Here is a 27,657-nt window from a genome sequence, read left to right on the forward strand (position 1 = left end):
TGTATAGATTTTCCGTACGTTGATCAACAAGGAGCAAGTGTGGGACCCATGGTCTGTAAAGTTCAGTGAAAGCAGCGGGACGATCATGGTAACCTGTGACGCAAGTGACACGATCAAGGTGTTCTCATTACAGTGAAACAGTTCAAGTCTTTCCTCCCAAGTACCACATGAAAGGCCCTCTTACTCCAGTGTCAGGATCAAACACTTGCTTATACATATTTTGAACTTACTAGTACATATTTTGAACTTACTAGTACATAATTTGAACTAACATGTACATAGTTAAAACTTACTAGTACATAGTTTGAACTTACTGGTATATATTTTGAACATACAAGTGCATAGTTTGACCTTACTAGTACATGCATGTATATTAAGCTTACTAGAACATATGTTTTGTTCGCTATAATTGATTTTTAATGTAAATATTGTACAGTTTTGTAAAAAAGAAAAAGATCAATGAGATTTTACCGCACCAAGAAAATTGCGTATGTTGCTGAATTAAGGATAAATCTTTTTCCATTGAAGAAGCTCTCCCAGAATCGTTTATTCACAAATTAATTTACAGAATTTAGTCAAATTTAGAAAATGAACAAATCATAATTTATTGAATAATTTATTACATTAGATTAACATGTTGTATCTTAAATGTCATTTTCTATGTAAATAAGCAATTTTGTATATGTACTGTTTAAGGTAAGCAGATATGTTTCTATGAAACAGTTTATACGTATCTATGACAATCGAAACGTTTCTTTTGCTTCCGTTACATCACTTGCTTGAATATAATGTCACATTATGTAAAATAAAATCTTTGATCGTGTCTATTTAAAGTAAAGTTTGAAAATATCCAGTTTTAAAAACCTTAACATGCTGGACCGATGAATTAGCCTTTCCGTCCAAGATAGAGCCAGCTCAGCCTGTAATTTCCATGCAGGCTCCATACTGTTGGTAGCTTATTTTTGTATTTCGATATCAAGCTCTTAAACTTTAAAGTGACGTTATGTCCACACAAGGCTATATAATGAGTGAACAGGTGAAAGTCAAATAAATTTACATTTTACCATAATTCCTTTCAGTTTTATAATTTACTTTGCATGTACAATATATAACTGACATGTCCCAGGGGATTCTTTTTAGATATTCATTGGAAATTTCCTGAAACGTTCAATTTTATAAAAAGAATTGCGCAGTCTTTTTATATTTTAGAAAGACTTGTATTTTATCTTAAATATTTTCTCTTATCAACTGTCGGGCAATCACCATTTCTACAGTCAATCATTTGAAATATAAAATAGCACAACTTGACAATGAAAAAAATGAGCATAATGTCACTATAAATGAACTATTCCAAATGCAAGACAGGGCAAATTCATTACATAAATCCATGAGGTTAAGTTCAATAATCTATTTTAGTTCATTTCCTCTTGGTGTCAATGAAATTTCTGTTTGAAACTCTATTTTTCCCATGTAAAGCTTTATTAATGACATTTTCAATAAAATGTTTACATAGATTAGAATAACGGATATTCAAATTTGGCATGTTGAAACAAAATATAAATTTGCCTTATCTAAATCGTTATCATTCTTCTATATTAATACCATGTACCACTCTGTCATGGAGTATTTAATATATAAAAACGTTTTGGATTTCTAACACTGAAAAAAATACATATTCTGATATAACAATTACTAGACGCATATGTGACACACGTTAATGTCAGTTATTATCATTATTATTACTGCTTTGTTATGTTTTTACTTAAACATGTATAGCTTTCCAAATATGCTGAAAGCAAATTCCATTTACATTTATTAGAAATGTGTACAATCATTTATCTGTCAATAACAGTAGTTTGCTTTGTTCTTCATGTCCCTAATATATTAACCTTGGTGTTTACGTTATCACTGTACATTTATTAAAAGTAAATAACTACCAGATTTTATTGTTGCCACGTTATTTGCTGATAGAAACCATAAACAACACTGCTATGTAGTCATTGTTTCTATGTCTGTGTCTGTGAAACGTTACACATTTGATTAAAGATACCAAAAAGGATAAAAATGTTCGATATTAAAATTCATTGTCACATTGACTAGCAATGTAACAAAATAATATCTTTTAGTAATCATTTCCGAATTGATGTGCATTTTAAAAGAGTAAGTGTAAAAAGGATGACTTTGAAGTGATCACAATGGTTTATACAACGAACGGTACGGTGAATGTTTCGAGCCCTCCGCAGTTGACATTAAATTATGCGACAATATACATCGTATGGGATGTAATGTACGGACTGATCGCCGTGCCTACAATTATTGGCAACATTCTTATTCTGTTGTGTTTATCAAAATTTCGTGAAAGTAAAACCAGTCTCCATATTTTGGTAGGGAACCTCGCCGTGTCGGACCTTATCATGGGATTTTTGCTTCCATACTGTATCATTATTGATACCCTTCAACTCAACTCTGACAAATATTTTTGCCTGGTCAAATGTTCATTGATAGTGTTCGCCATAGGAATATCGTCATACGGCCTTCTATTGGTGTCGATTGACCGCTTTTCTGCCGTCTGCTTTCCGTACAAGCATCACAAGACCCTGAGCACAAACAAGATCATTATCATGCTGACGATTGGATGGACTTATGTGGCCATTTTCGCGTCATTTCCGTTATCCGGATGGAATTTCTATGATATAAATACACCGTATAGTTGTACGCAAGATGAAGTTTTGACGCCAATATATGCCAAAGTAATGAATTGTACCTTTATCATTTTCTTGGGTATAAATCTGACACTTTACATCGTCGTTGTGCGAATCTCTTTAAAGAAGGCGAGAAAGGTCCATGCTGAGCAGAATATTGTATTTGACTGTAAAGCGAATACGAAAGAACTTTACAGAATAAAAACAATGGCAATCGTTCAGGGACTTTTCGCGATTTGTTGGTTTCCTTACGTTTTGATCTCCATCGCCATTTCATTTTCGGATAACCGTATTTTAAAAAAGAGTCAATATTGGAGTGTCATTCCGGGTTTATTAAACTCTTCAATAAATTGGGTTGTTTACGGATACAGAAATGAGCAACTTAGGAGAGAGTTCAAAAAACATTTTACGTGTGGTTTTAAAATCTGACATTTTTATTTTATCATTTTATAAACTCACTTGATCGGGATATATTTTAGTAAGATATGAACGAGGACTGTGTCATGTCATGGGCACATTTCTTTGATTTATGATTTGTTATTCATGTATGTCTATAAAAAAAACGTTTCTACCCATTCAAGTAGTCAGAAATACCCAAGTTCTGCCGATATCAGTAGACTTATCAAAAACCGGATGACATTTATAAAAGAGGCAATTTTTGACCAACCTATTCCTTTATTATAATCAGACGGTTTGAAACGCGTGAATATTGAAATTATTCAGAATTAACAGATCATTTCAATAAAGTATAAGAATTAACTGTTCACTTCAAGAAAGTGTATATCAACTAATTATGAAATGAGTATAGGAGCTTGTGGTGAAATATCTGAAAATATTATTCTTAGGACTTAATATGATTTTATCAAGCAATTACGATTTCCTTTGAAGGCATTTTACGAGTGTACGAACATTTCAAAACGAGACATTTTCCATTTGAATGTTGTCGGAAGTCCTCGGCTTTTTACAGCCTTAAATACCATCGAAATGTTGAGGATGATTTGGCTGTTTATTGCTCTTTGTGAGGCGAATAGCGCTTAGAGTTCCTTACCTTTACTAGGTTATATGCGCAGTACTTCCAGTGCTTTGATTTATGTTCAAAATACATACTAGTATTTAATTTTTAAAACGTCAATATAGTTTTACCACTGTTGTTCATGTCTTAGTTATAAGGTTTTATTTATTATTTATTGTAATTTTTTCTTGTAATTGTCTATCAAACTAGCAATAATTCTGCGAAGGAAGCCATCTTAAGACTATATTTTACATTCTGAAAAGTGGAGCAATAAAAACAAATAAAACAAAGACATGCTGTTTAAAAAATGAAGTATTATGTTTCATTTACATTGTTCATGATACATATAGGATGGAAATTGCTACTTCCACGCACCCTAGCACCGGCTTATCAGTATTCAATCAATCCCCAACACTTACAGTAGGCTGTTGGAATCAATGATCCAGAGGATATAATAACATTGAGATGAAGTATAGGATAGCTTTGCAGCTGTGATATTATTTCATATGTCCATTTATTTGATCACAAAGTCGTCATCTGTTACAGCAGCATGCTTCCGGATTCGTGCAAATTTTCCATTTTAAAAATGTATTATAAAGTTAGATATTGCCAAGTGAACAAAGAAAGAATTAACACATTGCAAACGGCACTTAAAATCTACGGAAATTACCAAGAAACCGGTCAGAATATGCAAAAATAGGCCTTAATGCGTTAGTCACGCAGTAAAAATATGTTGATAAAAACTTCAGTCATTTATTGCATATAACATGTAACTTATTTCTTGAATGGTGAATATTGGTACTTTTCCTAAAATCTTGAGTACATTTTCATAGCTTAAGGTTGATTTTCTTGAAAGAGTTTGGCACAGCTTTAAAGGCACGTGCCCGCTGAAATGTACAATGCACAATGCCCTTATCAATTCAAAACATGCCATACTGTTGACATAGATTATAAAACCGGATATTTTGCATACTTTTTGTTTAAACAGAGTTTATTTAATAATTTATCTAACTTACCTACAGGTGACAAAATACTCCGATCTGATCAAGATTGTTTACCATTAACCTAACGAATTACTTAAATAAGTTTATTGGAACTGACCATTATCAAATATGGGGAAATTGAGATGAAAATTTGAAGTTTGTCAGTAGTATTTTGCCTGGCAAGGCTGCAACCATTTTAGTTTTAAACTGGTTGCCAAGACTTATCACTTTTAGTTCCATGAAGTTTAGGCGAGTTTGAACCTACATTACATCAGTACTGACAGCATTTACGTTATCGTATATCTGATTGTACCTACATCACATGTTACTTTGTAACTGTCTTATTTCTGTCATTGTAACGGCGCCACATGTTCCTTTGTACCGACACAATTCGTTCCTATGCACCTTTAGCATTGGTCCATTGTACCGACACCTTCCGTTCCATCGTATCGGCATCAATCGTTTCATTGAACCTACGTTATTTGTTCCTTTGTACCTTCTGCATTAGTTCCGTTGTACCGACACCTTCCGTTCCATTGTATGTACATCAATCGTTCCGTTGTACCTACACAATTTGTTCCGGTGTACCTACACCATTTGTTCCAATGTACCTGCACCATTTGTTCCTTTGTACCGACACAATTTGTTCCTTTGTACCTTCCTCATTGGTTCCATTGTACCGACACCTTCTGTGCCTTTGTACCGACACCTCCCGTTCAATTGTACAGGAACCATTTTTGGTTCATCATACCGACATCGTGTTATTGTATCTACATTATTTGTTTCATTTTATCGATACCATTTGTTTGATTGTACCGACATCAAGTGTTACTTTTTTATCTACATCATTTGTTGCATGCTGACATCAGACAATGTTTTATTATACCGTCACTGTGTGTTCTATTGTCTCTACATCATTTGTTCCATTGTTCCTACACTTTTTGTTCCATTGTACGAGCATTTTATTGTACCGGCACCATTTGTTCCTTTGTAGCTATCGCATTAGTTTCCATTGAACGACACATTCCGTTCCATCGTATCGACATCAATCGTTCCGTTGAACCTACACCATTTGTTCCTTTGTAACTTTTTCATTGGTTCCATTATACTGACACCTTCTTTTCCTTAGTTGCAATGACACCATTTGTTTCATTTAACCGACACTGTTTGATTAATTGAAAAAGTTTCATTTGTTTCATTGTATCTACATCTATGTTTCATTCTACCTACATCATGTGTTACCTACACGTTGTATATGAATACTCTGTTGGAACCTCTGTGCACTTGGTAACTTGGTAAAGTTGTATTCATACATGAGCAAAATAGTGGCAAATTCGGTTGACTATAAAATGATTCAGTTTGTATTGAAAATTGATCATTATGAGAATTTTGTTCATGTAAAAAGTGGTGCAGGGCTCGTACAGTCTTAAAAAGTGCTTAAATTCGAGTCCCTTTCTTAAAAAGTGCTTTAAAATGTAAAAAAGGTGCTTAAAAGTCCTCAAATTTGGTTACTCTCTTAAAAAGTGCTTAAATCTGCTGGTAATGTGCTTAAAAATGATTGAATGACATAGTGTCGATAAAAATCAACAGTTCACAAAAAACAAAAATAGAAGATCCAATTTAGTATCATAAACAATGAAATGTTTGCTCGTGGACAAATTGCCGTTCTTTTGAACTAATTTGTATTTGATGCGCCCTGTGTTGTATTATAAAAACCTTAAAATTGTGGCCAGAAAAATGTGTGTTCACAAAATTGCTAATAAACTACATTTTGTATCCGTCTTAGGTTGAGGATTTTGTCAATATATGTGAAACAAAAATTCTATGTGCTTGAAAAATGGGAAAACGTGCTTAAAAAGTCCTTGAATTTTGGCATTGGATGTTTGTACGATCCCTGGTACTAGGTAGGTAGGTTGGAAAGTAAAAGTTGCACTTGTGATTTTAACGCCTTTTTTGTCTTGTTACGCGGCCATTAGATAATTATATGTTGCGTTCATTTCATTTTTGGATCAACGGAAGTGTTCCAAACGTAACGCTACATGGACATGGGTTTGAATGATGTTCCATTAAAAAAAAATACAACTATCCAAAAGCAAAAAAAAAAAAAATATATGAAAAAAAAAACGTATTTTCACAAAAGCACAATTCTGCAACTTTTACACTAGTATTTTCTCCCTCAGCTATTTACACGTTACCAAAACTCTGATTATGACGTAAAGTCAATACTTTTCTGCAAATATTGATACCAAGTTTGCCAATGTTTTGCATAAATAAGTATACATGTACAAAATTTTCCTGTAACCAAGTGCACACTTACTTTTGCAACTTGATATATTTAATTGTCTCTACACCATTAATTGCAACGTACCTTCACATTCCATCATTCTTGTAACTTGTTTGTTTGGGTTTAACGTCGCACCAACACAGTATAAGTCATATCTGCATATGGCGACTTTACAGCTTTACTGGTGGCTGAAAGAGCCCAGCTAGGTGCCCCTGTGTGCATTATTTCATGTAAAAACGGGCATCGGAGTAGAACCACCGAAGTTCTGGTAGGTAGCTGAATAGCTGTCTCACATGAAAACAATCCAAAGACGCTTGCGCGGCTGGAACCTACAGCGGTGAGAGTCAACGATTTTAACCACTTGGCCATAGACGCCCATATCATTCGTGTAACAGTTAAAATCTGTAAAAGACTTGCAATGTAGGAATTAATCTAAATCAGTCCTGAATTATATATCTTACGTAATATTTCAAACCAGCGTTTTAAAATAAAAATGTTTTGCGGTTTAATGACACTCAGTACTTCAATGGGTACTTAAATTATAAAGTCAGCAGATGTTATGATTTGCCAGATTATCACAGTCATATAGCATTAAATTTTGTAGAAGACTACCAAAGAAGCAATACACTGAAGTTTGGTCAAATTTACTCACAGGACTGAGAGATATTGTTTGTGTGAAAGAAATGGCCAATGAATGCTCGGCAGATAATGAACACCAAGTGATCATAAAAGTCACTATTTTCGCTCAGGTTCTACTTATAAAACAGCAATACATATCCATCCATTTGTTGTGTATACACAAATTAAGGAGAGTAGATAAGGTAACACATATTTTGAAGTAATCAAGTTTACTATACTGCAAACACTTGGATCATTTCGCTCTTCTCATGATAAAAATGTGTCAGGGCCTCAAACGTATACTTCCAAACGTAGTCCTAGCTCACGTCATAAGCATTGTAAAACAACTCATATCATGAGCATTGCTCAACAACTCACATTTTGAACATCGCTCAATAACTCACCATCATGAACATTGTACAACAACTCACATCATGAACATTACCCAACAACTCACATCATGAACATTGCTCAACAACTAACATCATGAACATTGCTCAACAACTAACATCATGAACATTGCTCAACAACTCACATTTTGAACATTGCTCAATAACTCACCATCATGAACATTGTACAACAACTCACATCATGAACATTGTTCAACAACTCACATCATGAACATTGCTCAACAACTAACTGTCATGAACATTGCTCAACAACTAATCAGCATGAACATTGCTCAACAACTAACTATCATGAACATTGCTCAACAACTAACCATCATGAACATTGTTCATCAACTAACCATCATGAACATTGCTCAACAAATCACCATCATGAACATTGCTCAACAACTCACCATCATAAACATTGCTCAACAACTCACCATCATGAACATTGTTCAACAACTAACCTTGATAAACATTGCTCAACAACTAACCATCATGAACATTGTTCATCAACTAACCATCATAAACATTGCTCAACAACTCACATTATGAACATTGCTCAACAACTAAACCATCATGAACATTGCTCATCAACTAACCATCATAAACATTGCTCAACAACTCACCATCATGAACATTGCTCAAACAAACTAACCATTATGATCATTGCTCAACAAACTCACTGTCATGAACATTGCTCAACAACTAACCATCATGAACATTGCTCAACAACTAACCATCATGAGCATTGCTCAACAAATCACCATCATGAACATTGCTCAACAACTCACCATCATGAACATTACTCAACAACTCACCATCATGAACATTGCTCAACAACTAACCTTGATAAACATTGCTCAACAACTTACCATCATGAACATTGCTCAACAACTAACCATCATGAACATTGCTCATCAACTAACCATCATAAACATTGCTCAACAACTCACCATCATGAACATTGCTCAACAACTAACCATTATGATCATTGCTCAACAACTCACTGTCATGAACATTGCTCAACAACTAACCATCATGAACATTGCTCAACAACTAACCATCATGAACATTGCTCAACAACTCACATCATGAACATTGCTCAACAACTCACCATCATGAACATTGCTCAACAACTAACCATCATGAACATTGCTCAACAACTAACCATCATGAACATTGCTCAACAACTCACATCATGAACATTGCTCAACAACTCACATCATGAACATTGCTCAACAACTCACATTATGAACATTGCTCAACATTTCACATCATGAACATTGCTCAACAACTCACCATCATGAACATTGCTCAACAACAATTACCATCATGAACATCGCTAAACAACTAACATCATAAACATTGCTCAACAACTCTTATGAACATTCCTCAACAACCAACATCTTGAACAATACTCAACAACTCACCATCATGAACATTGCTCAACAACTAATTATCATGAACATTACTCAACAAGTTACTGTCATGAACATTGCTCAATAACTCATATTGTGAGCTTTGCTCATTAACTTACCATCATGAATATTGCTCAACAACTCTCCATCATGAACATTGCTCAACAACTCATCGTCATGAACATTGCTCGACAACTCACATCATGAACATTGTTCAACAGCTCACATTATAAACATTGCCCAACAAATCACCATCATGAACATTGCTCAACAACTCTCCATCATGAACATTGCTCAACAACTAACCATCATGAACATTGCTCAACAACTCACCATCATGAACATTACTCAACAACTCACCATCATGAACATTACTCAACAACTCACCATCATGAACATTGCTCAACAACTAACCATCATGAACATTGCTCAACAACTCGCATTAGTAATCACAATGTGATGGCTCAACAACCCACCATCATGTGTCCATCATGAACATTGCTTAACAACTCTCATCATGAATATTGCTCAACAAATCACCATCATTAATCATTGTACAACAACTCACCATCATGAACATTGCTCAACAATTCACCATCATGAACATTGCTCAACAACTAACCATCATGAACATTGCTCAACAACTTGCATAAGTAATCACAATGTGATGGCTCAACAACCCACCATCATGTGTCCATCATGAACATTGCTTAACAACTCTCATCATGAATATTGCTCAACAAATCACCATCATAATCATTGTACAACAACTCACCATCATGAACATTGCTCAACAATTCACCATCATGAACATTACTCAACAACTAACCATCATGAACATTGTTCAACAACTTGCATAAGTAATCACAATGTGATGGCTCAACAACCCACCATCATGTGTCCATCATGAACATTGCTTAACAACTCTCATCATGAAATATTGCTCAAACAAATCACAACCATCATAATCATTGTACAAACAACTCACCATCATGAACATTGCTCAACAATTCACCATCATGTACATTGCTCAACAACTAACCATCATGAACATTGCTCAACAACTCACATCATGAACATTACCCAACAACTCACATTATGAACATTGCTCAACAACTAATCATTGTGAACATTGCTAAGCAACTAATCGTCATGGACATTGTTCAACAAATTACCATCATGAACATTGTACAACAACTCACATTATGAACATTGCTCAACAACTCACATTATGAACATTGCTCAACAACTAATCATTGTGAACATTGCTTAGCAACTAATCGTCATGAACATTGCTCAACAACTCACCATCATGAACATTGCTCAACAACTCACATCATGAACATTGCTCAACAACTCACATCATGAACATTGCTCAACAACTCACCATCATGAACATTGCTCAACAACTCACATCATGAACATTGCTCAACAACTCACATCATGAACATTGCTCAACAACTCACATCATGAACATTGCTCAACAACTAACCATGAAGAACATTGCTTAGCAACTAATCGTCATGAACACTTGGCAAAGCCATTTTGACCTCACAGACATGACTTATATCGTAGTTTCACAAAGGAAGACTAAATGAATCTTCCTATACAGGTCAATATAATTTATATGACCCTTGGGCAGGGGGAATTTTGACCCCAGATACATGATTTAAATTATTTTTGTAGAGGACCACAAGGTGATGCTACATACCAAATATCTTATCTCTTGGAATTTCAGTTTTGTAAAAGTAGACTTAAATGAATTTTCCTATATATTCCTATGAAAACTAAGTGAACCCTAGGACAGGGCCAGTTTTGACCCTAGGTTGATACTACTTGCCATATACTGTATCTAAGTTCTGAGCATTGTAGTTTCTGAGAAGAAGATTTTTGAAGATTTCAGTTTTAAAGACTATTTTTAGCTCCTGTGACCTACTAATGCATTAGACTGGAACCAATTATTTAACTTTTGTAGACGGCCATCTAAGGATCATTCGGCCAAAATCCATAAAGTGGTTCAGAATGAGGTGTTGTTTTTATAGTAATGAACTACAAGCAACGAACACACTGCCATCACAAAAGTTCACCTCTACACAATCTTTGCTAAGGTTAGCTATTAACAACGTTATTTGAAGAAATAGAAAACAAGAACTCAAAAATGCAATGATAACAATTTAATAAATCTTAATTTTTCTTCACAATAAACAAGCGTGACTTGTAAATAAATAATTAAAGCAAGCAATATGCAGATTTGCCCACAAAGTTTACAATTCTTTGTAAAACCAAGCATTTAGAATCAAACCCTCTTCATAAAGACCAGACCCCTTTTAATAAGACCACTGATAGAGAATGGTTTAAACTGACTTATAAATATGGTTGTTCATCATAAAAGTTACAATCAAAAGTAAAAATCTTTGGTATTTTAAAACAGTCACAAGAATCTTTAGAGGCATAAGGTAGTCTATATTCCCAGGTGGTCTTTATGACAGACTTGACTGGTACCAACATAAACAAAACAATAAATACAATCAAACATATTTCATTTCATACCAAAATTTGTATTTCAATATGCCTGAAATATTAATTTATAATATCAAATGATGTTTTTTTTCCAGCGCCTTTCCCCTACTGAATTACTGTAATGGACTAAACCTGACTTTGAATTTAGACAGCAATGACTTACAGCAAAGTCTGAGTTTCGACCATTGACATAAATTCGCGAAATATTTTATCAAAAGACTATTTCCACATACATGTACAATTTACTTGTGACTGAAATTCTTGAAATCTTTTATCAAAATAGTACATGTATTCCCATATACTTGTGACAAATTCTTGAAATATCTTATCAAAAGACTATTTCCACATACTTGTGACTCAATTTTTGAAATCCTTTATTATAATATTACTTTCTAACTAAGAATATAATTATTCAAGAATACAACTTTATAAAATCATTAAATGCAACCATTTCATTTTATTCCTACTTTAATCACTTTTTCCTTTACAAACTAAAATAACCTTACTATGTCTCAGACATGCTGCTTTAACATCAATGATTTACATCTCATTTCAATAAATGCTAAACATATTCATATTCATTTATTTAAATCTTAATTCCCTTTACATAAACAACCATTCATTTAGAAAATGTGTATCAAAAATTTGAAAAATGTCGAGCTTGCTACATTTGTGAAACCTATCTTTATAACTGTTGACTTTGCATCAAAACTGTGTCAATAATTCAATAAATAACATTTCATCAATAAAATATGTAAATAAATCAGTACAACCTTTTAATGCACAAAAAAATGCATAAATTATAGGATCAACGCAACACTGCAGTAACAGTCTATGACCAGTTTACCATAGAGACCGGTATGACCAGCTTACCAAAAATGTCCCCCAAGAGCAGTTTACCCCAACAACAGATGATCTATTTAGGTATCAGCACTGTACCACTCATGTCCCTATGAGTAAAGCTGGGAGGATTATTTTGTGGTGCTGCCATAACTCATGGCCCAATCATTTACACTAAATAAGTTAACTTGTAATTCTACATAAATGTTCTTGCTTTTAGCAAATTGTATGCTGACTAATGAAATAAAAATAAATTAGAAATACAGAATTACGTAAACTATATAACATTATTATTATTATTATTATCATCAAAGACATGATTTCATAAAGTTGAAACATTTTTTTTCTCATATGTTCTTACTTTAATGACCTACATGTATACAGACAAGGTTATAAGTCATTAGGTACATTGTGTACCTTAAAAAAGGCCTTAACATGCTTACAACAGAAAGTGCAGTGAACTACATTAGTAAGTAACAAATGTGAAATAACTGTAAATAACTAACATATTTAGCGCTGTAACTAAAAATAGCAGTAAAATATTTCTACTTACATGTACATGTGGTATTAACTAACAAATCATCAATAATTATACAAAAATACAATATTTGATAACAAATATCTTAAGTTTTCTTTCATTTCACATAATTCTAGCCCTAATTCAACAAAACAAAATGCCTTCAAACCTATGCCCAAACAAAAACCCATGTATTATAGCATCTTGAAAATTTTCAAGAACATATATTGCTAGCACCATAAACATGTATTCATTTAATATAAATGAAGCTCATAATAGTTTCAGTGTTTTTTTGTTTGTTTTTTTGATCAAGCAGAATTTTTTCATTATCTCCACAGCTTAAAGTGTTGAAAATTTCCAATTCTGAGAATTTCCCAACATTTCATTTCGCAAAAGCATTTCTTTCTTGCAGAAAAAAATTGCAAAACAATTAAGCAAATCACTGTACATGTAATTGTACCACTGAAACCTATCTCAAAAGACCGGTATCTAGAAAGAATGGCCAATATTGCCATAAGCCGTCTCTAAAATATGGTAATAAAACAGTGTAAGTGCTCAATTTGTTACATAAAGACAGGTGGTATTGCAATGTCCACTGATTCTCTATAGTTTGATAGTGGCCTTTTTAAAATGTAAAGACATAACAGGACAAAGTTCAAGTGTAGAAGTCCACGCATTTACTGGGTCCCTGCAGTAATCTGAACATTGTGCTAATTTGCATACATAGCACCACCTACATGTACATGTATTTTTGTACATGTATGTACAATGCACATGTAACAGATTAACCTAGATGATAGATGACATTTTCCTAAATCATTCACTCAAACTTTGATGCTATGAAAGACTACTGTAAATTAAAGATGTACATGTAACACTTAAGGCTGCACACCTCCAGATGAGCCAAAATATTTCAAGAAAATCAATATTGAGAAAAATATACAAAAATATTAAGAAAAGTAAAAAACATTCAAGATCCAAATTATATTTCACATGTTATATGTCGTTTAAGACTGGCTTTGCAGTATTTTATCACCATATTTCTACTGCGTTACTAATGCAGAAAGAGCTGTTTTTGCATATGTTGACCACTTTTTCAGTAATTTTCTTAGATTGTTAGTGCCGATTGCAATATGTAAATTACTTTATTTGTTTACCTCACAATATTTTACTTTTTAAATACATTTCCAAAATTTTCATGAAAATTAACATTGAAGCTGGAGGCGTGCTGCTTTATCATTAAATGAAAATTGAATACAGGAAAGTAAACAAATTGATATACATTATGTACCACAAACTTTTTTCATGGATAGTACATAATTATCATACATGTAGTAATAAGATTATCAAAAATTTATCAAAAATTTTGAAAATTGCTTCGTTTCTGGTACAACCTAATGTTATTATTGAACAAAAAATACCCTGTTAATTAATACACTTAAATGTGCAATATATATTTTGTTATTGATTAAAAATTGATAAATTTTGTATTTGCTGAACTAAGAATATGTCATTATGCAGATATAATGGGTATAATAAATTCATTGCAAATTCAATAAAACTGAGAGAAAAAGAGCTACAAAGTACAAAAAGTTTAATACTTGGAAGCTGTCATCTAAAAGGTAAAGGGGTAGGTTTATAAAAGTCTCATTTTATCACTAAAAGGTCACAAACGGTATCTTTGTTTTCTCAACAATAAACTTCAAGATGACATTTAGAAAGCCTAACATAAACAAACTTCTCTTTCCTCGATTACCTTATCTAAATACAAACAAACTTCAGGTGAACAGCACATGTTGACAAAATTCGTTTTTATCTCAACTTCCTTAACAGTAAAACTTTACATTTCATTGTACATGTAGACCTGTTACATTTTAAAAGTTTATTAAACAAGCTTTAAGGGACCAGTCTGATTTGTTGCAAATGTTTGTAACCCTGCCATTGGTCAATTTATAAGCTGTACTTGGAATCAACCAATGATATGCATTTAAGTCTTAGACTGATTCCAGTTAAACTTTGTAGTAAATTCTGAGCACAAAGTACTGTACTTCTCTGGCTATTTGGAGAAAAAGAGAGAGAAAAAATCCTGATAAAATGAAAAGAGAATATGTTTGAATGAAATGAGAATTTGAGACAACAGCATAAAGACCTTTTAACTGAGATTTCTGAAAGTAATTCACACTGATGTTTCTACACAAGACGCCCTTTATGTAATAGTAAATAATACTAGATCTGTCCTATTCAACACTAAGGGGTCTGGTCATGATTCCGTAAGTAATGCGTGATAATTTCTTCATCAGATGATTAATTGTTCCTGCCTGTTTGGTTCTCAGTTTCAACGGATTTAGTGAATTATGCCTGTCACCTTGACGTGGAACACTTCTGACTACATTTAGTTCTAACATACCATATTCATTTGGTAGAATCCAGTTAATTTCAGAGTATTTGTAGCTGTGAAGCATCACACGGCTCTGAAAGTTTATGATGTGTATACCTACGTCATTAACGGCAATAAAACATTTTCCTTGTTGCCGTGGGTTACCGGTTTGTAGGTCACCAGTGAAAAAAGCAGAACCGTACACAGTCAAATTGCGACAATTATTGAGAAACTCAAGTTGTAGCACCTGTGTCCGCAACGGCTGATCTTTTGCACAGAGATCACGATACTTGTGATAGATACGATTTCCCCAGTTTGATTTTGATTTCAAGTTTGGTTGGGGCACAAGCTGTTGTAAGTTTCTGTGAGTAGAAACAAAAGATCTGGCAGACTGTTGGTCTGAGCTGTGGCTGAGATACAGAAGTATGGAGCCAAAAAGCAGTACATCTGGCTCTTTGCATGGGTAGAAAGCATTTATATAATTCTGTTTAGCTTCATGGAACAAAAGTCTTACAGCATGAGGGTGATCCACAACTCTTTCAACAATTAAACTAATTTTTGCGTTTCGTCTCCATTTTAAATGTGGTTCCTCCTGTGTTGGATCTCCATCAGTCAAATTTCCGACGATCTTGTACTGCCAGCTACTCATGTGCTCTAGGGGTTTATGTTCTGGTTTCAGCTGTAGCTCTAGACTTGGGGAGCATATCCAGATTGTGAAAATATCGGCATATGGAATCTCCGGCATATTGAATTCTTTCAGCATCTGTTGGTTCAATTGCTGCACAGTTGTGTTAGCTCCATCAATAAGGTTCAAGCTGATACTGTTTCCATCCATTGTCAATACCTGAGTAATAAAATAAGAAATGCAGGTATGGTCCAATGATTTAAGGATGTGAAGTTACCCACCGAAGAAATATAAAATAATTCTGCAGACCTAAAGTCACCTTGACCTGCAAAGGGTGAAAATCATTACAAGAATTCAATTTCAATACAGTATATAGAAGCTTTTTGTAAACAGGAATTTTCTAGAAATGAATCAAGTAAACTAAAGTGTAAATTGAATTGTCTTCACGCTTTAAAAGTACACTCACACACTCATAATCATGATCAATTCTTAGGAGTTTAAATAAAAGTTCTTCCTTTATTTGAAATAAATTTACTGTTTCCATAGTTAAGAAAGAGGCAAATTCTTACAATCATTTAAACAATCTCCTGAAATAAAAACTCTAATGCTTACCTGTATTTGTCTTGGCTGTCTTGCTGCTTTCACTAGACACTTTGCTACCTCTTTATGCTCCAAACTAAATTTCTGTTCACACATTTCAAATGCTGTTCTACCTTTCTTATCCACAAGATTGATGTCTAACTCTGGATGATTCAGCAAAACTTTCACTACAGCCGGGTATCCTTTTATAGCACTCAGGTGTAGCGGAGTGCGATCATCTGAATTGAGAACGTTTGGTGAGCATCCAGCATTCAGCAACATCTGTACAATTTCTTCATAGCCAAACCATGCTGCAAAGTGAATCGGTGTCCAACCATAGGGATCTCTCATAGCAAGCTGATAATGCCTTGAAATACAATCCCGAACTTTGGACACATCTCCTTTTGCAGCAAACATATGCACCGGGTATAATTCTCTTTCTTCCAAAGAATAGCTATCTGGGTCTATTGAACTATTCAAACTACTTTTTCTTGAATTAGTTACAGATTTTATATAATCAGGTGGGGGACAAGGAACAGTTCTCAAAGGTCTGTTTCCAGGTACAAGATTTGTTCCAAATAATGGATTCATCACAACTTTAGTGCACTTTTCAATTGCCATCATCTTCGCAGAATATTCATTAGCTGCTATCCTTATTTCTTCCGGGAAGTCACTCATCAACGTTCTTAGATAAAGGGTAGATGAAGATCCAGTGCTGTCTGAAAGACCCATACTAATTGGAAGAAATGCAGGATTACTAACTGTAAATTTGACTCTGAAATCTGCTCTTGAGCGAAAAACTAATTCTAAAGCACCAGGTTTTGAATGTTTTTCTTTCAGCCATTTGTCTATTTGCATTACACAAGTTTTAGTTGGCGGAGGAAAATTCATTGATGAGTTCAATGAATGAAGCAGTGTTTCCAATGAATAAAATCCGGGACTGTTTGGTGATTTATCAACAAACACACTGTTTAACTTATCACGCGGGCTTATGGGAATGCAATAGAGTGTAAACCTTGAGAGAGAAGATCGCTGTCCATCTTTAGTCCATGGAACAATAAGGGCTCTCTCCCCCTTAATCCCAACATGATCTCCACCTGTTATTGTATATAAATGTGAAAGAATGAGATCTCTAGGTTCCTTTTCCACTGTAAGGTGAAACGATGGAAAATACTTTTGCTTCCCATGCCTATCAACATTTTTATGGTCCAGTAACAAAATATCATACAATTTTGCCCTGTAATCTTGCCCAGATACATTCTGCTTTGGACGAACTACTGCTAAAATCACTTCCATCGAGGAGTTAAATAATCTTATTGCAATTTAATCAATTCATTCTTCTAAAACGTTGTCAAATAACGCACATTCTCAGTCTGTTAATTGGAACACATATTTGCTGGTTAGAAAAAAAAGTTTACAACTTTCACTTCCTGTCATATCTTTTGCGGATGTCGTGTTGCCAGTTTTTTTTTAAATATCTATAGAAACAACAAAGATGAGTAGAAACATTTCATAAACAGTTTCGGATACAAATTTCTTTAAAAAAATAAATATAAGTCTCAAATTTAGTAATATTTCAACTAGCCGATCTCGATCGAAAGTGAATATTTTACGACATCAAAAATGACTTCGCAGTGGGGCGAAACTGTCTCTTTTGACTATGGGGATTTGCAAGTAATATGTTTTGTCAAACTGTTATATCCAATGTCAACTATGCTCTCAAGAACTCTGCAACATTGTGCAGTATTTAAAGCATATGAATCACAATCAGTCGTTCATAACTCTGCATTTTTCAATTATGATCTGAAACCAACATACATTCGCCCTCAATTTTATTCGTACTAAGGTATTTTTTTCATAAGTGTGGCACATTTGTCTGGTAAATAATGAATAAAATATCCGAACATATTGTCCCTTTAATAATCATATAGAGAATTACTACCTAGCACCTTTATAACACAAGTGTTTGGCACATTCGTCTTGTCAATAATGGTAAAATTATCATAAGTTAATCTCTCAAAATTTCAATCCAGCACCCGTTTGATATATAAAATATGCACAAGTTATGTAACTCACCATAGCGTATTTACCGTCACAGTCAATATTTTGCTCCCTATTTTTTTTTAACTGGCTGGTGAATATGCCCAATTGGGCTTATGACATAAAAAATCATATATCTTGAAAAATAATGAAGATATTTCATTTAAATTTCATTTGTTTATTGAGCATAATATATGACATGAACAAAAAGAATAATATTTAGTTACTGCCACTTTTTTGAGAATTATTTCCCCTTTTTCATGTTTATATAAAACATAATTTTTGAAGTCCTTAGAAAATATGTTGTAATGTAAAATTTTAACAGAAATGTGTCCAACAACTTCAATTTGCTCCAGATTATTACGCCAGTACCTTTATATTATACCTTAATATTCTGTTTCTGCAATAAATATTTTGACATTTCTTTGACACTCACTCGGAACATTGTACTTTGAATTTTTCTTTGAAAACTGAGTGAAATGTATGTGTACAGGTGTTGGCGCAATGAATTGGAGCATAAAGAAGTAATTTAACCTATTTTGTTTTATACTTTGCATATGTAACATATTTTTTAAGGACTTCAAAAATTATGTGATATATTAACATAAAAAAGGGGAAATAATTCTCACAAAAGTGACAGTAACCAGTAAGCCTGACTTGGACTTCAAGAAAACTTAAAATTTCACAATGAAAATCAAAGGTCCATTTTATGGCTTACCATTCTTAAAATGGTACTCCCAGCAGGTACGTTCCTGTGAGTGTGATAGGTTTGACATCATTATGTAAAATCTTATTGACTTAAATAATGTTATAACTACATGTATATGTAATAAAGGACTCAATTCAGTACCTTAAATCAGTCTTACACCCTTTTAATTGAAAATTAAAATACTTTTTACACTTGATTACAGGCAAACACTATGGCAGTTGACTGCTTGGGCAAGTGGGCACTGTTGGCAGGGTAAGTGAAATATTTATCACAAAGAAAATTTTATATCTTCACTTTATGATATTGATGGTCCATAATGGATAGAGTGATAAAATGTTTAAACATTATAATGCAACAGTTGCTTTTAATACAGTATGTTTACTGGGACATTGCAAATGTACCTATATTTTAAAGGGTATATTTAAGACAACATTTTGCCTTAAAGCGTACAAGGATACCCTGAGATGTCCTTTTGTGCACAATGATATTTTCAAGCAAGTATTCACACTGTTAGTGATAAACATTTTTAGGGGTACGTAGATAACATTCCTGCGTTCAAGAATTTTGTTTTGGTGAGTGTGTTTCAAAACTGCACTCACTGGTTAGTGGTGAGGATCAGTTAAATTGTATTTTGATAGTAAATTACTAAATTGTAACAGTATTTGAAAGATATGCTGAAGACTGGTAAATTATAATTGTTTTCTCTACTAAGTTCTTGACCCTATTATTGAAGCAACAACTCTTTAGTGAAGGGGCAATGGAAAGAATTCAATAGATATAATCACCTTAGTGCAATAATGGAATAAGTCCTTAATTTAATAGCAGTTAATCAGTTATTGCACTAAGGTGACAATATGCATGCTTTAATGTTTTCCATCATATATTATATTTTCTATCTTTTAAAGACGAAGGGTTCTCGGCCTGGTTGACTTGGATGATCCATTAGAGAAAATGCATCGACTAACTAGACAAAGTAAATGGGACATAACATGCATACAATGGAATCCCCATGCCTCACATGCGCAACTCTTTGCAGCTACTGTAAGTAAAGTGAACTACCCATTTCATATTTTAGAAATCATAGAAATTAATTATGTTTCCTGAATCATCTTTATGAAGCTTGGGTCAATACACTTTAGTCATTAATTGGCAAATGTCAGACATTTTAGATGTATGCATTAAAAAATTTATGATTGGTCTAAATTATGTATTAGCGTAAATATGCATAAGCCTAAAATATGTATTAGCGTAAATTATGCATTAATTAACCTAAAGTAGGCTAGTCTGATTAAATGTACTTTTGAATAGTGTTTTATTATAAAGGTTAGAATTACTTAATGAATTAAGATTTTAGAAAAACGATGCACAGAATGGAAATTGCACACATTGAAAAGTATTTTTACAGACATCAAAAGTATTTTAATTTATTAAAATAGGCAAAAATTTTTTAAGCCAATTATAAACAAAAAGCTATTTACAAACATACATGTTTTTCCTATTTTTTGACTACCAGTATATGAAGTAACCTATTTAGATACTTTCTGTACAGGTATTTTAAATACAGAGATGTATATTGCAAATTTTATTTTGTTTTTGCTATTTTATTCAGTGTAAACAGAGGTTGGACCTTTTTTCGTGGGCAGATGGTTCCAGTAAACAGTCATGTAGTATGAAGGCTCATTCTAGAAATATCAGGTACTACATTGTAAACATGATTTGATTTATATGTATATGGCAAGATTTTACTTCTCGCAGTATGTCTTTTTCCAAAGCTTTCACTCAGTAAATTTCTCAAATACATTTGATGACTAAGGTTGTCTGTCAAATGTTTGTGTAATAAGATTTTGTTAGGGTGAGGGGGATATTAGGTCGGACCACCACTGTCAAGGTCTTATGGCGACTTTCAAGCTTTACTGGCGGAGGAGGCCTCAGGTGCCCCTTCAAGGCTTATTTCAGGCACAGTTGGGCACCTGAACTATTGAAGTTTCATAAGCTTACTGGATAGCTTTCTCACAGGAAAAGATCCAAAGTCTATGGCAGGATTTTAACCCACAGCATTGAAGGGAAGTACTTTGATGTCATAGACCTTTAAACCACTTGGCCATGGATACCCCTAGCTTTTATATTTAAACTTCATGTGTAAACAATTTTGATCACTGTTTCAGTGGCCAAAATTAGCATTAGCAAGTCAACAAAAATAAACTAGTTAGTTTTCTCATGGGGTATTGAAAATAACAGAGAAATAGTTTATAGTGAAAATTGGTTACTGACATATCTTGCTTGTAAATTTTAATCTGATATTTTTAGCGATATAGACTGGTCCCCATTCGATGTAAACGTTATAGCATCATGCTCAGTGGATGCTTACACGCTGCTGTGGGATGTCAGGGACACAAAGAGACCAAGTGCTTCTTTTCAAAGTGTTTGTAAGTAAATGTATGACACTTCTTCTTTAAGTTTGAAATAAAATTAATATTTGGAGTATGATTATTGCTCGCAGTATTCTTGCTACATTAGTTGGCCAGTGCTTATGTATTTCTATTAGCACTTTTTCTATCGACAACCAGTGACAACCAGTGACGGATGGTCTTCAATTCCTTTAATAAAAAAAAACCTTAAAAGGTCAAGAAATTATAGTTCACTAATATACCAGTGATTTTTCACCTTAAATAACAAAGGCCTCTTAAAAAAAAACCTCTTCCCAATGGAATTTTTCTGTAAAATCATGCAGTTTTCCCAAAGATTTGAACTAACACCTGTTATTTTACTTCCCAAAATTAGCAATTTTAGCAACAATTCAAAACAAAATCAAAAGACTCAGGCCTCTTCCCAATTAAGCGAGAAAGACATATCTACATATCTTGTGAAAATGATGATGGGTTTACCAATATTTTAGGCAGGAAAATTGTTAGTGTACTACTATTTTATAAATCACTTATGTTGTATAACAGGTGGAGCCACACAGGTGAAATGGAACAAAGTGACCAACAATCTGTTTGCTACTGCCCATGAGGGTGATGTCAGGATCTGGGATCCTAGGGTCAGTTTTACTTCATTTGTACCTCTTGAATTTTATGATAATGTTCAGATAGTTTGAAGGCTTTATTTGGTAATATTGTTGTTACTATACAGTATTGTGTGAAAAAAACTTGTAAAACATTTTATGAAGGTTTAAACAATGATTCAGTGATAAAAGTAGTCATACATACAATGAAGATTAATGGTGTAAAAACTTAAAGAAAGAACTTATGAAGGTGCAGACTTTTGATTGGATATTGCCTTGATGACAAATTTTTTGACTATTAAAAGAATAGGGAGAGCTATTGTACTCACCCAGGCATTCGTGTCACACTTTGGTTAAGTTTTTGCATGCAACTTTGTATCTGTGAAACTATGAAAGGAAATGGGTTAAAAACTTCACACACCCAAGGCCTATAATTCTAACATGGATTTTGGCAGAATTATGGCCTTTTTTGAACTTAGAAATTCCTATATTATCAAGGCTCTTGTTTTTAACTGCCCAGAAAATAGTGAAGCATGCTAACCTATTGACAGCTCTTATCAAGCTAATTTTCTTTTTCGATTATAGATTAATTTTAAAATGTTTGTACACCTTTTTATTGAAAACAGCATAATTTTTGCTGTAAAATCTACCATAATAAAATCTATACCCATACTGCAAAATTTTGTAAGATTTGGATTTTTGTAAAGGAGAGACTATATACTTGCTCTGGTGTAAGTTTCAGATTTGAACCAAAATTTTGCTGAAATGGCCCTCAGCTCTTAAGCGATATAAGTAACAGTGTTAACACCTATCATCTGGCAGCAACAGATTCTACCCATGCGAACAGTGCAGGCCGATATGTTTGTCAAACTCAGTTGATACATATTATGAAATTTTCCTTTAAATAATGAAAAGTCTTGTGTTTGAAAGATGGATGGTTAATCAGTTATACATATATATTTTTCTTGTACTTACAGAAGCCTAATACAGCTGTGTTATACCTAACTGCACATTTATCCAAAATTCATGGTTTAGACTGGAGCCCTTCTAATGAGCATATATTTGCTTCCGCTAGTCAAGATTGTACTGTGAAGGTAGGATATCCATATTTTATTGTACATTGTTCCTCTAATTATGTCATTATTAACTGTTGTACATATTATCTCTTAGCCTGCTGGTGGCCACATTTACCAATAGGACCAGGGCAGACCAAGATCATTAAGCATATCTATGCCATCTGATCAGTCTGCACTGAGTTTTATTATTTGGCCAATACGTACATGTATTTAAAAAATTTCACTAAAAGTGATTAATGGTTTTGTTCAGCTTGAAAGATGGACAAGTACATCAAAAATATGAAGTGAAAAACAATATAAACAAGAATGATATTATTTTGATTAAAAGCAATTAACTGATGTATGTTTCAGATTTATATGTTTATAACCCAGTTAAAAATAGCCTGAAGAAAACAGTGTTATTGATATGTCAGATGTGGTATTAATTACTGGAAGTGATTTGTATTTCTTATACATGTATTTTAGTTCTGGGATTGTTCCAATACAAGACAAGATAAAGGCATGTTGAAATCCGGCTCTCCGGTTTGGCGTGCACGATTCACAGTAAGTTAATATATCAGTATTACCAAGTTTCCCCTTTCTTTTCCCAGCTACATTTATTTAGGTATTTGAACCACCAAGTTTGAAATTGAATGAATGGCATGTTTTTGGGGAATGTTCAGATATATATTACATCTTATTATCTCTTATCTTAGCTGAATGTATTAATATTAATGAGTTGAATAGGAAATCCCAAATTTTAACATTTGAGCCGTGTCATGACAAAACCAACATAATGGGTTTGGGACCAGCATGGATCCAGACCAGCCTGCGCATGCGCGCAGTCTGATCAGGATCCATGCTGTTCGCTTACCAACTCTATTACAAGTAGAGAAACTGATAGCGAACACCATGTATCCTGATCAGACTGCGCGATCCTGATCCATGCTAGTCGCAAACCCATTATGTTGGTTTTGTCGTGACACGGCTGATTTCATTTTAAAATGTTAAATATTGCTTATGCCAGTGCCAGGGATACGTACCAGCACTAAATCACTACTGTCCATGAACAAACTCAATCAAACCAAGCCTGCAACATTTTCAATTTTGCCATATTCGGCGTTCTTTGCAGATTTTTTTTCTCAATATCTTAGTCTAAGCTTGATGACAAATATTCATTATTGTTATCTAAAATATTGTAATTTTGTTGTCCATGGCTAAATTAGGAAAATCTTTGAGTCTAAATGTAACACGTCTGAATCTCATTGTGGACAATGAATTCTTTTATGAGAATAAGCTATTCAGTTAGTGGTGGTTCTACTCGGGTACCAGTTTGTGATTTAGAAATGCACAAGGTATTTGCACAGATCTTCATCCATCAGTAAAGCTGGAAAGTTGTCTTAAACTCTTATGACCATGACAGAGTTGGTGTGACATTAAATCCAGTTAAAAAAAAATGAATGCTTGAAAAAAAAAACCCTCTCAAGTTGTGTTGTATCCTTTAAGTATTAATCGTTTATTGTTATTTTGTTGGTTCTACTCAGGTGACTGGTCATGCCTGAAATAATGCATGGAATGGCGCCTGAGGTCTTCCTCCAGTGAAGTTGGAATGTTGCCATATGACCTATACTTTGACAGTGTGACAAAAAAAACATTAAGAAATAAACAAATCTATTCTTATTTCCTATTTATTATTTTATCAATTTTTCAACTATTAAACTAGACATACTTGGTATATTTGTAGCCTTTTGGAGATGGCTTAGTGACGGCAGTGATGTCTACGTTAAGACGAGGAGAAAACAGTTTGTTTTTGTGGAACAACTCTAATCTCGAGCAACCGGCCCATCAGTTTATAGGCCATAGTGATGTTGTCCTGGAATTCTACTGGAGGAAGAAAGACGAATGTAAGATGTTTTACTGTTATTTGCAAATGATCCTTTCATATTAGCGCTGTGTATTGCATTTATTTTGGATTTTTTTGTGTTTTTTTTTTTTTTCAAATCTCAGTAATGATCAATTTAAACAGACCTTATTGTAGTTTGATTGTATAGAAAGCTATAAGTTAATAGATACATTTTTAGCTCGACTTTTCTATGAAAAGGGGAGCTATCCTACTCGCCCCGGCGTCGGCGTCGGCGTCACACCTTGGTTAAGTTTTTCGTACCACCCCACTTTATTTCAGAAGTATTACAAGTATGGCTTTGAAACTTACCATACTTGTTCACCATCATAACCTCCATCTACAGACAAGAGTACATAACTCTGTCAAGGTTTTTGACAGAATTATGGCCCTTTTTTGACTTAGAAAGTGTATTGAGCTTGGTTAAGTTTTTTGTACCACCTCACTTTATTTCAAAACCATTGGAGGTATTGCTTTGAAACTGACCATACTTGTTTACCATCACGACCTTCATCAACAGACAAGAGGACATAACTCTGTCAAGGTTTTTGACAGAATTATGCCCCTTTTTGACTTAGAAAATACATTGAATATGGGTAAAATCCACTTATTGCCTTAACCCTTTGAGATATTGCTTTGAAACTTTTAATGCTATTTCACATCATTACCCCCATCTGTACGCAAGAGAAGGTAACTCTGTCAAGGATTTGTTTTAAAAATTAAGGCCTTTTATCGACTTAGAATCTTGTTAAGTTTTTAGTACCAGTCCACTTTTTGACTGAACTGTTTGAGATATTAATTTGAAAGTGTGAATACTTGTTTACAATCATGATTCCCAAACATGTCCAGGAGAAGGTAATTCTGTCAAAGATTTTATTTGAATTATGGCCCTTAACTGTCAATGTTTTGTATTATAGGCAAGCACTAAAAAACTTAAAAAATCTAAAAAAATTCATTCCTATCCACTGAACCTGCAGTGTTCAAGGGTATCACACAATTCAGTAAAATAATTCTTCACTAAATATCTTAATGCTCATGGCCATTGTTCACTTTAAAAATACAGAGATTCTTGTATTGCCTTTTACTGCAAAAACTTTTTTTATTGGCAAGCAATAAAAAAGTCGAGCGCGCTGTCTTACGGACAGCTCTTGTTAAAACAGTTCCTGGAAACCAACCAGTAATAAGTAATGAGTGTAAAGTTTCTTGTTAAAAGAAGCAACAGCATGCTCCTGAAAGGATTTTAACCCTCTTAGATTTCTAGTCAATCGCGCAAGACACTTGTTCACTATGTCACATTTTTAATAAGTGCTGGGGTATTGCAATGAAAGGAGCCATATTTGAATAAAATAGTAAACACATTTATTGATACATTGTCCATATCGTCAACAAGGTGGTAAAAAAAGGTTATTTTCATTTTCAGCGACTAGAGATTATCAACTTGTGACATGGTCAAAGGATCAGACTCTGAAGATATGGAAGGTGGACCCGCAGCTACAGAGGGTATACTTTTTTCTTTAAAAAAAAAATGAGCTCACCTCACAAATGAAATACATGTATGACAGTTAAAAATGATATCCCTTCTTTCCAATGATAATATCATTACATAAAGAGGCTTTAAGGTCCTTTCTATATTATTAATTCCTGTCCTTATTGGCTTGGGCCGTAGTGCCAAATTGAACAATTTTTTTACTCATAAAATTAGAGAAGATAAAGCCATCAAAATGTTAATTTTCATAATTATTAAAGAGTTGATTCAGAAATTATATTGAATGAGAAGTTGGTCATTAGCAGAGAAATTGGTTAATATCCATGAAATTCGGACTGCCCGCCAAGATATGACCAGACATGTGTTAAAATCGATGTTATAAACAAATCCTAACACAACAGTATATATGATATTGATACAAATGGAATAAAAAAATTTTACATGTTATTAAAAAAAAAAATGTCAGCTTAATCTCCCAGCATCAATGATGAATTAAAGGCGAATATGAGGTGAACTCCAGTGTATCTGTCGAGGTAACTGATGTTAACTCTAGATCACTGTAGAGATCATCTCTGAATATTCTATAATTATTGTCT

General features: G+C 33.6%; 3 protein-coding genes across 10 annotated transcripts in view; 2 read left to right on the forward strand and 1 right to left on the reverse strand.

The window, feature by feature from the left end:
• Window positions 1-15: 15 nt before the first annotated feature.
• On the forward strand, window positions 16-3,790 carry LOC132757721 (octopamine receptor-like). The gene has a single exon (XM_060749089.1). It carries the CDS (start codon window positions 2,196-2,198, stop codon window positions 3,129-3,131), a length of 936 nt encoding a protein of 311 aa, XP_060605072.1. The 5' UTR covers window positions 16-2,195; the 3' UTR covers window positions 3,132-3,790.
• Window positions 3,791-11,568: 7,778 nt separating this feature from the next.
• LOC132757724 (krev interaction trapped protein 1-like) lies at window positions 11,569-18,311 on the reverse strand. The gene is made up of 2 exons (XM_060749098.1): window positions 16,901-18,311; window positions 11,569-16,507 (listed from the first exon to the last, which is right to left on the reverse strand). The coding sequence occupies exons 1-2, from the start codon at window positions 18,161-18,163 to the stop codon at window positions 15,524-15,526; spliced, it is 2,247 nt and encodes a 748-aa protein (XP_060605081.1). The 5' UTR covers window positions 18,164-18,311; the 3' UTR covers window positions 11,569-15,523.
• A 131-nt stretch (window positions 18,312-18,442) lies between these two features.
• The window catches only part of LOC132757722 (GATOR complex protein WDR59-like), a 48,322-nt gene continuing 39,107 nt past the window's right edge, over window positions 18,443-27,657 (forward strand). For 7 of the 8 annotated variants that reach the window (XM_060749095.1, XM_060749093.1, XM_060749097.1 and 4 more), the window contains exons 1-10: window positions 18,444-18,541; window positions 19,819-19,868; window positions 20,522-20,657; window positions 21,226-21,311; window positions 21,924-22,042; window positions 22,568-22,656; window positions 23,598-23,714; window positions 24,162-24,239; window positions 25,420-25,579; window positions 26,996-27,075. In XM_060749095.1, the coding sequence (XP_060605078.1) occupies window positions 18,491-18,541; window positions 19,819-19,868; window positions 20,522-20,657; window positions 21,226-21,311; window positions 21,924-22,042; window positions 22,568-22,656; window positions 23,598-23,714; window positions 24,162-24,239; window positions 25,420-25,579; window positions 26,996-27,075 (966 nt within the window). In that variant the 5' untranslated portion in view covers window positions 18,444-18,490. Of the gene's footprint in view, window positions 18,542-19,818; window positions 19,869-20,521; window positions 20,658-21,225; window positions 21,312-21,923; window positions 22,043-22,567; window positions 22,657-23,597; window positions 23,715-24,161; window positions 24,240-25,419; window positions 25,580-26,995; window positions 27,076-27,657 lie in introns of all 8 variants that reach the window. The other variant, XM_060749091.1, reaches the window with a different exon arrangement.

The sequence above is a fragment of the Ruditapes philippinarum genome, unplaced genomic scaffold (assembly GCF_026571515.1).
Source record: "Ruditapes philippinarum isolate M1 unplaced genomic scaffold, ASM2657151v2 ctg1722_1_1_1_1, whole genome shotgun sequence".
Lineage (NCBI taxonomy): Eukaryota > Metazoa > Mollusca > Bivalvia > Venerida > Veneridae > Ruditapes > Ruditapes philippinarum.

Excerpts from the sequence above, each read along its gene's own strand:
- LOC132757724 (XM_060749098.1), bottom strand. The coding sequence starts at position 18,163 with ATGGAAGTGATTTTAGCAGTAGTTCGTCCAAAGCAGAATGTATCTGGG. Across the intron at positions 16,508-16,900 it reads GACAGCCAAGACAAATACAG|GTATTGACAATGGATGGAAA; the intron begins GTAAGCATTAGA and ends TTTATTACTCAG.
- LOC132757721 (XM_060749089.1), top strand. The coding sequence starts at position 2,196 with ATGGTTTATACAACGAACGGTACGGTGAATGTTTCGAGCCCTCCGCAG.